This window comes from Hibiscus syriacus, unplaced genomic scaffold, assembly GCF_006381635.1.
Source record: "Hibiscus syriacus cultivar Baekdansim isolate YM2019G1 unplaced genomic scaffold, ASM638163v2 tig00117056_pilon, whole genome shotgun sequence".
In the NCBI taxonomy this organism is placed as follows: Eukaryota; Viridiplantae; Streptophyta; class Magnoliopsida; order Malvales; family Malvaceae; genus Hibiscus; species Hibiscus syriacus.
This window is the reverse complement of record NW_024063539.1, coordinates 4,323,789-4,335,457: the sequence shown is the minus strand read 5'-3', so window position 1 is coordinate 4,335,457 and position 11,669 is coordinate 4,323,789. Positions and strand designations below refer to the sequence as shown.

The following is an 11,669-nucleotide window of genomic DNA, read 5'->3' as shown; positions in this document are numbered from 1 at the left end:
ATTTTATAAATATTGTATCTTAATTAAATTGCATTTAGATTTTTAACTAATTTATAATTATATGATTAATATTTTATAATTTAATGTTTTATAAATTAATTTAATGATGCTCATCATTAGCAACATCATCCTTTATTTTATTATTATTTTAAGATAAATATTTTTTAATTATTTTAAAATTTAATCACCAAGCGTATGTTAAAAGAAATTATTACACAATCATTATTTGACATAATTCAATTTTAAAACCCTTTAATAGTTGTTAAAAAAAACCAAAATATCTATTTTCTAAAAGAACACATCTATCTAAAAATGTAATCCTGAAATATTTCTAAAAAAATCTAACACGATTCTCCTTCTCCCATCTCATTACAAGTCATTTGTGCATTGTTTGTTGATAGAAGAGTAACGTGTCGTTTGTTATTGGTGGTATGGTGTCTTAATTGTCAATAATAATAATAGAAGATTAAAATAATCAATAATGAAAATCTTACGAAGAAAGAGACAGATATTGATGATTGATTTAATGGTGATAGGAGATAAAATGTAGAGATTTTAGATTTATTAAAAATAATTAATTAATTTAAGAATTTAAATTTCGTGGATTTTGTATGACAACAAAATAGGTTTAATGAAGAAAGAATGTATAATGGTGGTTGATTCGATGGAGATAGACATACTTTAGAAATTAAGAATTTTAAATTTTTATAAAATAATTAGGAGATTTTAGGAGACTTTTAGAAAACAAAAATTTTATTTTTTTAAAATATTAAAAAAATCAGGTCATGTATCTTATATTCATTAAATGATGAGTTTTTTACCAACATTGATTATTGGATCTTAAAATAATAATAAAATAAACAATTAGAGTTTTTTTAATAAAATATCTTTTAAACACTTAAATTAAAAAATAATTTAATTACTTATTTTTTCAATTAAATAGATATAAAAAAAACTCTCAAATTTCTAAAACCGTTAAACCGGACCCAAGTTTCAATGACCGGCAATTTCTGAACGCCTGAACCGCATCAAGTTGACATAGGCCAGCCCTTTCGACCCTCCCATTTATCCGCCACGTAGCATTGCTTTACCTTTTTTTTTCTAGTATATCGTGAGCTTGTTAAAGCTTTTTTGTCAGCTTCAAGTTTTTTTTTTTCAGATTCAATCAGTAATTCCTCTTGTTTTCTCAAATTCTTTGCCATTTTCCTAATCAGTTTTGAGATCTCAAGCTAATTTGTTACATTTTAATATAGGTGGAAATGACTTCGACCACTCTAATCTGCGACACCCAACCATGGAAGGACCTGAAGGTAACTTTCCCGTTCATTTTCTAGCTCAGATTATAGCTAAAATATCAAGAGAAACCTATTGTTGATTTTTTTTTGGGTTTATTGTTTTGTAGGCTCATGTTGAGGATATCAAGAAAACCCATCTTCGTGATTTGATGAACAACAAAGAACGATGCGAACAGATGATGGTGTAAGATCCTATATTCGACTCTTATGATTTTTCTGATTGGGTATTTGCTCGAAACTTGTAATAGTAATAAGATGATGAAATATTTGATTATGTATACTTATATTTCTACAGGGAGTTTGATGGGATGTTTTTGGACTACTCAAGGCAATGCGCCACTCTTGATACCATGGATAAACTCTATAAATTAGCAGAGGTGAATCTGGATAATTCTTGTTTATGGAATTGTCGATTTAAATTATAATAGTTCGGATTTTTTTAAATACTCTTCATAATTGCAGGCTGCTTCTCTTAAACAACAAATTAACCGAATGTATAGTGGCGAGCACGTAAGTCTTACTCTTCTTAGAGAAAGATGTCTAGTTTTGGGTTTGTTGTAAAGATTGGTGATGATATGGTAATTGTTTGTTCATGCCTTTTCCCTTTTCGTGTTTATGATGTAGCTTTGTGTTTTTTTCTGGAAATTTTAGATAAATAGCACAGAGGATAGGTCCGTGCTTCATGTAGCCCTTCGTGCACCAAGGGACACTGTTATAAACAGTGATGGCAAGAATGTGGTGCCAGATGTTTGGAATGTTTTGGATAAGATCAAGGATTTTTCGGAGAAAGTTCGCAGTGGCTCATGGGTAACTTAACACTTTTTTTTACATCATGTTAGAATGTGTTGTTCCTCAATTGCTGTGATGGTAACTTATTGTTTTGACTATATTGTCCTCCCTTCTCAAAGCCTATAAATTATTATATATAACATCTATTAGAAGTCCATATATGATAGGTAAGACAAATTTGGGCAATTTTAAAATCAGCTTCACTGTTCTAAGGAAGTACAAATAAATATAACAAACAGAACTTACGAATTTCTTTTTCATTTTCTCCATGGAGTTCATCTATCTTGAAATTCAGTTTTACATGCTGCACTGAGAAGTAGTTTATTTCTCCTTTCTTGACTAATAGTTGTAGCTGAAAACAATTTCTTAGTAATTGTAGCCTAATGGACAATGAAAAATGTTAGTTGCTAATGCATGAGATGAAACTATTTTGAATACTATGAGAATCTCCTAATAATAGCTAAAGCATGACAGTTAAGATTGTGATTATAAAAGAGTTAGGTTTTAATTTTCAGCCAAACTGTTAATCCATTCTTCATTTCCATTGTTCTTTTGATAGTTATATACTCCATCCTTCATTTCCTTGGTGCTTTGATAGTTATATACTTGAATAAAGTTTTATTTTTATTTTTTGTTACTTGAAGGTTCTTAAAGGGGGCATCAAGTATTGATAATCATTTCCGTTCAGCACCTTTTGAGAAGAATATACCTGTAAGTGTCTTAATGTAACATTTTCCAGTGCAGATACAAACTTTATCTACCAGCATTACTATGGGGTTAATGAATTTGACTAAAATATTTATAATGGGATTAAGGTTATGGTAATCCAGTATAAGCTGCTTCTTCGTATTCCCAAGGTGGATATACCAGATGCTATATTTCATTTAACCACGCATAAGTCATTTTGCAAATATGAGTTTGGTTGATATTGCAAGATCTTTACTAATTGGTATTAAGATCTTCTTAGTGATTACATAATGACATTGCGTGATAACATTCTTCGGTTGTTATAGATACTTTTGGGTTTGCTCAGCGTATGGAACGTTTCATTTCTTGGTTATCCTGCAAGAGTGAGTATTTCTGCTTCTAACATTAAACTTGCCATTTCTTGGTCCTCCTCCTCCTCCCTTTTACATTCTTACGAGCTATCATTAACACTTTATGTGTATATAGGCTATTTTACCTTACTCCCAGGCCCTGGAGAAATTTGCTCCACATATTCAACAGGCATGTTTGCTGGAAATTCATTTTTTGCTGGGCTACCATTTTTTTGTACATGTGTGTGTTGGAGGATTGAGATTGTGTTTTCGAATCTTATATATTGTTAAATCTACTTCAATTCAGGTCAGCATGGAGAGTAATGGCAAGGGGGTGTCAATTGATGGTGTGCCACTTCCTTACGAGGCTGGTGAAATTGATTTCGGTGAACCTGGAACAAATGGTCAGCACAGCTTTTATCAACTAATTCACCAGGTGAATTTTATGTTGTGTTTTGAAGACAGAAGGATATTGGATGATTATTTCCATATATAACATCTTAGAAAAACTTAAATATTTGAGATGCTAACGTAGTTATATGCCCGGAGCTTGATCACGGGAGAGTTAAATCTACCCAGAGGAAACTGTAAATTTGAAAGTTTGTGCATAAAATGAAGAGACTAGAAAGCTTTATGGAGACTGGTGAAGATACGACACATTATCTTAATAAACTACCATCAACAAATTGACTTACTAAACTGCCTTAGTCTTGATGGACTTTTTCTGTTACTGCATAACCTCGATGGCCTTATCATTGTGTATATAGATTCAATTTCGGTAATTCTCAAATCTTTTTGACTCTTCAGGGACGTGTAATTCCGTGTGATTTCATTGGTATTGTGAAGAGCCAGCAGCCTGTGTACCTTAAAGGTATAATCCTATTTACTTCTCTGTGGTTTCTAACTTGAAGATCGCATATTTTGTTGTTTCTATTGCGCTTTAACTTATTATTATTATTGGCAGTTGAAGTGGTGAGCAACCATGATGAGCTTATGTCCAACTTTTTCGCACAGCCAGATGCCCTGGCATATGGGAAGGTAGTATTTTTCTGTTATGAACTGAGGAGAATAGAGAAGGAAAAATTGAAGGAATAAAGGTTTTAGAAGAAGAAAAGCATAGAGATTTCAGAAATCAGAATTTCATTTATTCATCAGGTGATTTCTTTCTTCCCCAGTACACGGTTTTATTTGCATTACAATGTACTATGGCAATTGTGAAAGTGACAGCTGTATAACTAACTTCTAACAGATTCCCTGCAGATAAGAACTAAATATTTTCCTCCTTTGGGCTGTTGGCTGGATTGCAGGCCGGTTCTTGCTGCATAGGTAATGGACTTCCCTTTTTATATCTATTGTTTTAATAATCACTTGCTTCCCACGTGCACTCTCCTCTTTCATCCAATCCCTAAATTTCCCAATTGATTTACTCTCAATCCCTAACCCTTCCTTAGTAATTCCCAAATTACTTTCTTCGAGTCTAACTTCTTCTTCTCTGCCTTCTCTCTCGTGCATGACATTACCCCCTCCACAAGTAGATCCTTGTCCCCAAGGATCGAAACTTGGAAACCGAGACATGAAACTGGTATGAGCTTCCCAAGTATCGTGATTTGAGTTCAAGTTCATCCATCGTACGAGTAAATTCTGGCAGAAAGATTGCAATCTTAGGTATACTTCTTCTCCAATTTGAAACTGTCGTTCACTTCGATTTTTATCAGCATGTTGTTTAATTCTGTTCTGCAATATATCTGGGACCTTATGCACTGTGAATTCTAAACACCATAGTAGAGTAGGTGGTTTATCGAAATTCGCATTCACTTCATACAACACCCCATGATTGTTTTGTGAAACTTTGTTCTTCCCTATATCTTTTGGGCTCTCATTTCTCCGTTTCAATGTAACAAGTTGCCCAACTCGAAGACCAACAGAATAAAGAGGTAGAAACCCAATAGCTAAGCATGGGTCGTGGATTGGCAGCTGCAAGATTAGAGCACTCCAAAAGATTAAATTCTGACTAGTATTGAAACTGGAACAATAATCGTTCAAAGCTTTGTAGTTCACCAAGTTTCCATTGTGACCAACTTCAGTAGACCCAAACTTATACCCCACATCTTTCTTATATTTGCCCCAAACCCACTGTTGGGTTTCAACTTTTGGAATCACTTCAACAATATTTAGTTCACCACCTTCTATTTCTTTTCCGATAAGAGCAAGCATCTCTACCATTTGAAGTTTAAGGAAAAAAATTTCAATTGATTCAGACAATCTAAGTTCTCCAGCAGCTGAATCTGATCGAACCGATGTGTACCCAAATAACAAAGGACTGTTATAATCTGCATCAGTAACCTCATAAGTTTTAGCATTAACCACATTGATGAGAATGATTGTTCTGTCAATAATTTCTCCATACCAACTAAGGAGAGTTGATCCTTCATAGCAACTAGAATATTCTTCCTCCCTATAGTATATCTTTGAATCCAGAATAGTCCAACGTAATACACCCTCATATTCCATTAGATGAGTAAACATAATTTTCTTATCTGCCACCAACCCACTTAACATGATATTTGCACTATACCGTGTATAGTTTCCAACACTACAAATTCCCCTCTCCTTCAGATGATCCTTGCTCTGAAATCGACCTTTTTCTTGCTTTTTTACCATACAGGTTACATCATCATCAATTAGTTTGACAGATTGCAATAACTCAACAACAACAACATGCTCTAGTCCTGATTTTTAATGGATTCTGTTAGCACAATATTATCCTGCTTTTCAACAGTAGAACTTTTTTCTGCACCTGTTGAACTATTCTCAAATTTTGGAGATTGAACATAACTTCTTGACCTTGTGAAAACATCTTCACTCCTTGCTTTGCTCCAGCATTGTCCTCTTTCTTCAGTTTTCACATCACAATATACAGTATTATAAACAGGTCTGACAAATTTTGACTCCAATAACTCATGAACATCAAGCTGTTGTCTTGATTTGCAGATGGATTCTGCTGGTACCGTACCATCCTGTTTAGAAACAGTAGAAGTGTTGCCTGCACCTGAAAGCCCACTCATAGACATGGAAGGTTGAGCAGAACTTCTTGATCTAGTGACTTGACCAGAGACAACCTTTTCATTCTTTTCTTTGCTTCTGCAGTCCACTCTTTTACCCTTTTCCACCTCATAACTCACAACATTATTCTTCTTTGCAACAAAAGAATTGTTGCCTGTACCCAACGGCCCACTTTCAGACTTGGAATGATGGATAGAACTTCTCATTCTTTCAAAATTATAGCCAACAATATACCTATATCCACCTAAATAAGTTACCACAATCTGTTCATGCCCAACAGACATATAAATAACAAGAAAACCTTTTCTCTTTAATGTTCGGATTATGCACGGATGAAATTTAATTTGTTGTTCCCCCTGACCTTTAGGACTACTTAGTTTCTTCCTAGTCCCATTGACTTTCAAGTTGCACCATGCATGAAAACAATCTATGCCAAAACAGAGACTACCCAGTGCATTCTTGGAGTCATGAAATAATTTTAGGAGACCACTGAAAATGCTCGGTATACCCAACTTCAACATAATAGAAAGCGTAAGGTGCAACCTTTGATTCACACTCCAATTCCTAACCATATAAATTATACTCCGTCCCATCCACAAAAGTCTAAACACATAAGGATCAAGGGTCAAAATATGTTCATTGGTAGTCATAAACATCATGAAATAAATTTCTCTAAGCATGGATTGAACTAGAGAATTCAGCTTATTTGAGTTACCAGATGTTTGACACTGTAGAAAATAAACCACCTTTGCCTTTGAAGGAAAATCAACTAATTGTTTTTGTGAGTTTATAACCATTTGAGTCTCGCCCTCCAAGAGTCTGGATAAATCCACGACAAATGGTTGAAAGGTAGCAACTTGAACCGACATAGGCAATTCTTGATTTTCTCGCGAAATTAGTTTGGTGTATCCAACCAGACTGACGTTCTGCTGCAATCGATTTTCTCGCGAAATCAGTTTGGTGTATCCAACCAGACTGACGTTCTGCTGTAGTCGATTTTCTCGCGAAATCAGTTTGGTGTATCGAACCAGACTGATGTTCTGCTGCAGCCGTGAATTAGCTTTCATGGTGCTGGTGATAGATGGAAATACAATACTAGCTACACTTGCTGACATTTTATCGAACATTTGAGAAACATTATATGTGCCTTCTATTGCCACCGATAACATCCTTTTAGGAGTGAGGAAAATGGGTTTAGACTCACCCAGTGAAAGTTGACCCATTCCTTTCTCCCCATGAATTTGTTGTTCCTGTAGTTGAGTAAAGCATTCCCCATTAATTTGCTTTTGCTCACTCTTTTTATCATTCAGAATATGTAAGATCTACTCCACATATCTTTGATTTGTTTCCAGTTTAGATTCCAACGTACTCAATCGGCTTTCCTGCTTTTTCCACCATTTAGGAGGATTAGTTTCATCCTGTGATTGCTTCATCAAAGCTGTTAAATCTTCAAGTTGTTTTCGTATGGCGGAAAGATCAGGATTTTCTGGCATTGTTTGGTTTCTTTTTGGCATACTCAAGCGTTGATTGCCAGGAGTGATGGCTCTGTATACCAATTTGTTATGAACTGAGGAGAATAGAGAAGGAAAAATCGAAGGAATAAAGGTTTTAGAAGAAGAAAAGCATAGAGATTTCAGAAATCAGAATTTCATTTATTCATCAGGTGATTTCTTTCTTCCCCAGTACACGGTTTTATTTGCATTACAATGTACTATGGCAATTGTGAAAGTGACAGCTGTATAACTAACTTCTAACAGATTCCCTGCAGATAAGAACTAAATATTTTCCTCCTTTGGGCTGTTGGCTGGATTGCAGGCCGGTTCTTGCTGCATAGGTAATGGACTTCCCTTTTTATATCTATTGTTTTAATAATCACTTGCTTCCCACGTGCACTCTCCTCTTTCATCCAATCCCTAAATTTCCCAATTGATTTACTCTCAATCCCTAACCCTTCCTTAGTAATTCCCAAATTACTTTCTTCGAGTCTAACTTCTTCTTCTCTGCCTTCTCTCTCGTGCATGACATTTTCTTTATGAGGTATCCATTATTCATCATTATTGTAACAACCAATACCATTTAATTTCAAGTGCTAAAGCATTTGTGTTAAATTTCCGTGAATTGTTGCCTAAATTATGTATTGCTGCTGAAAAAAATTGATTCGCTTCAGACAGCAGACCAGTTGCTGAAGGAGAATGTTTCGCAGCATCTTATTCCTCACAAGGTGTCTAGTTGACTTTAAGCTCTTTTACCAGACTTTAATTCATAATACAATCATTTTTGTAACTTGTTCTGCTATATTGCAGACATTCTCTGGGAATCGGCCCTCTCTCAGTCTTTTGCTTCCATCTCTTAATGCTTACAATATTGGGCAGGTAGCTGGTTTCGTCTTGTTAAACTTTAATTAATGAAATATTTTTTGACTTGTTATAGTTGTCGAGGACTTTTCTATTATTCATATTGTTTTGCATCACTAAGTAGATTACTATCTCATAATTATAACTGTTCTTTAGTTTTCAAGTACTGTATATGCATATGTGTATTTCATTCGTCTGATCTAATACAATTTATTGGTTGCCTCAACTTTTGGCAAGCTATGAACATAGAGTTGTCGTGGAAGGTTTTGTTTGGGGTATTAATTCTTTTGACCAGTGGGGAGTCGAGTTGGGGAAGGTATGTACCGGCTATATTATTAGAATAATACCCATTTAATATTTATTTAGGTGAACGGCACCCAGAAAAGTTTATCAAGTAAAATAGCACCCTTTTGGCAAAGGAACACCACGTAGGCAGCGCCTTTCAAAAGGCAGTCAAATATAGTTTTGGATATTGAGATCCCGAGTATTCAAAAGACAACAACTGTCTTTGACTCTGATGCAAGTCTACCCACGTAGGACATATATCAGTATCCAATTGTTTCTTTGCAATTTGTTTTTTACTCCTGAACTTAGAATATCTATTTGCAGTCACTAGCTACTCAAGTCCGAAAACAGCTTAACGCATCACGTACGAAAAGTAAGCCTATCGAAGGCTTTAATATCAGCACTACCAAACTGTTAACAAGATATCTACAGGTATGTCAAATTTATTATCACCCTGAGTGAGTTGATCCAATGAAAATTGATTTGAAAAGTTTCGGCAAATCTTTGAATCTAACATAGAATTATAGTACCTATGGTATTTCATCAATTACTGCACCGTTGCTGAACTTTTAAACATTATTTGACAGGGAAGTTCTGATATCCCAGCTGACCCGCCGACTATCTCGATCTTGATGCACCGCATCGGTGCCTCATCTTGCTTCAAACTTTTCCCATGTTATGAAGGTTTCGTGGTGGTTGATTTTTGCTAGCGCATGGATCCATTTAATAAGACTTTGGAATACTTTCCATTTCCTTAAGCCTGATCATATCTGTTTCAGAAACTTGTGAAAAAATGAAATAAAAAGGTGGTCTGAACTCTGAATACACCAAGGTTATGCCGTGTTAATAAATTTTTTAGGTTTATGTTGGTGTTTGATCAAAGCTGACATTAATAGAATATTAATATTGTAATATTTTAAAAATTGTCCATTCTTTTAAAAATATGTTATCTTTAAAAGGATCTTCATATAATATATTCTTACAATAAAATCAAATAGGTATGTTTTATGCAAGTTAAAATAATAAGATATAAGTCATGCTTTTAGAATTAAATAACGTGTAAATTATTCTAATGGTTGCAAGTGTTTGGATATGTTTCGTTTTTTACCATTGAAATTTGAAAAGTTATTTTACTATCATTGATGTTATTGACTTGTAATAAAATAGTCAACTCTTTGGTAGAATGATCATTTTATTTCAAATTAATAATATTAAAGATTGTAATTAGGGTGAGTAAAATTTAATTCGACTCAAAAAATTGATATTTTTAACTCAATTCTAGTCAAATTTTAAATTGTAATTGCATGAATTCGATTAGGAAAAATTTTAAATACAAATTGAGTTATAAAATAAAACTTGAATAACTCAAAGTTTTTAGTAATTAGTGAAATGATTTTCAAGTTTGACTCGAGTCCCTCTTATTTGAATGACATATGTATATCCATATGAAAAAATATGAAGAAATATATGTGTTGAGTATTGTTATAGAAAATCATCTAAATTGGAATAAAATAGTATCATAATATTATAATTTTTACAATTATGTTTAAATAGAAACTTGAACAACTCAACTCGACTTGAAAAAAATGAAAATCAAGTTCAAGTTATAAAATAAGATTCGTCAACTCGAATATCTCAAATTTTTTAACTTGACTCGACTTGATCGAACACTCACCTCTGATTGTAATATAACTTTTTAAATTTTAATGATAAAGAAATATATACAAACTTCAAATAGTCAAAAAAAGAGTAAATTAAAAAATTTATGATACAATGATCATCAGCGACGACGATCAATAATGACCGACAACTGACGATAAAGGATTTTGATCATATTTATAAATTAAATTGATATTTTATTTAAAATTTAAGAGACGACTTAATATTTTATTTAAAATTTATAAATTAAATTAAAATTAATTTATTATTAGTTTCAAATCATTAAAATAATTATTTTAAAATTTTAGTGATGAAAATATTATAAATTAATGATATAAATGATTAAAATATTATAAATCGATAATATAAGTGATCAAAATGTTATCTTTTTAAATTTGATACCTAAAAAGAACAATCATGAAACTAAAGTTACTATGTCCGTAGTTTACCCCCATTTTATTTTCCCCCCACCTCGCTTAGCGCAACCGAAGCAAAGGAAAAAGAGAACGAAAAACAAAAATGCACCATTTGTTTCTGTCTGTCTGTCTCTGTCTCTTTCTCCGATCATCCATGGCTGATACCTCTGCCTCCGATTACCGCCGCCACCTCACCGTCAGGCCTCCCCTTCCGGTCCCCAAAGGTTGTTTACCTCGCCGATTTCCTCTTCCCTTCTAGCATCAAGGATTAGCGGCTTCTTTCTTCCTTTCATATTTTGTAAAACCCTAGCTCTTACCATTTCCTTTTCTGCTCATTAAGCTGTGTTAATTGAAAGCATTATTGTAGATTCAGTTGTTTTATGAGATTGATGCGTGTTTTGTTCATTTGGTTGCTTCGAAGTTAGGGTTTTTGGCTTATCATCCAGAAATGGAATGTTTTCTCTTTTTTCTTTTTGCCTCATTTTACTCTGGTGCCACTTTGTGCTTTAAACTGACGCACTTTAGTTTCCGACTTATCGCGGGTGGAGACGGACTGAAGTTGTTCTATTTTTTCTGATTAATTCAACTCAAAACTAGTTTGGAATACTTCTTCAATTTCTTTTTCTGCACATTTTTTTCTTTCGATCATTGATTCAAATGTTAGGATTTATGTGTTAATTATACATTATATTCTATTTATAAATGTATCCTTTGCTTTGTACTGTCAATTGACTGTGTAATTTTTTCTTGTTATCTGCTTAGTGAATATGT

The 11,669-nt window shown here is 33.5% G+C and overlaps 1 protein-coding gene and 1 long non-coding RNA gene across 4 annotated transcripts; both read left to right on the top strand.

Moving 5' to 3' along the window:
* Positions 1-1,058: 1,058 nt before the first annotated feature.
* On the top strand, positions 1,059-9,548 carry LOC120198243 (glucose-6-phosphate isomerase, cytosolic 2-like). The gene is made up of 18 exons (XM_039199596.1): positions 1,059-1,168; positions 1,254-1,310; positions 1,403-1,479; positions 1,591-1,672; positions 1,758-1,805; positions 1,947-2,102; positions 2,235-2,251; positions 2,729-2,795; positions 3,098-3,154; positions 3,258-3,311; positions 3,429-3,557; positions 3,929-3,992; positions 4,086-4,159; positions 8,352-8,405; positions 8,488-8,556; positions 8,765-8,854; positions 9,148-9,255; positions 9,411-9,548. The coding sequence occupies exons 2-18, from the start codon at positions 1,260-1,262 to the stop codon at positions 9,531-9,533; spliced, it is 1,320 nt and encodes a 439-aa protein (XP_039055527.1). The 5' UTR covers positions 1,059-1,168; positions 1,254-1,259; the 3' UTR covers positions 9,534-9,548.
* Positions 4,177-8,195, top strand: LOC120197990. Of its 3 annotated transcripts, none has more exons than XR_005523330.1 (5): positions 4,177-4,276; positions 4,382-4,447; positions 4,657-4,786; positions 7,587-7,847; positions 7,953-8,195. It is a non-coding gene; the product is annotated as an uncharacterized LOC120197990 (long non-coding RNA). The 3 variants fall into 3 exon arrangements; XR_005523328.1 differs by having other exon boundaries at positions 4,371-4,447; XR_005523329.1 differs by having other exon boundaries at positions 4,371-4,447; positions 7,942-8,195.
* Positions 9,549-11,669: the final 2,121 nt, after the last annotated feature.

Coding starts and splice junctions, on each gene's coding strand:
- LOC120198243 (XM_039199596.1), top strand. CDS start 1,260: ATGACTTCGACCACTCTAATCTGCGACACCCAACCATGGAAGGACCTG. Junction 8,406..8,487: donor AGCATCTTATTCCTCACAAG/GTGTCTAGTTGA, acceptor GCTATATTGCAG/ACATTCTCTGGGAATCGGCC. Junction 8,557..8,764: donor ATGCTTACAATATTGGGCAG/GTAGCTGGTTTC, acceptor TGGTTGCCTCAA/CTTTTGGCAAGCTATGAACA.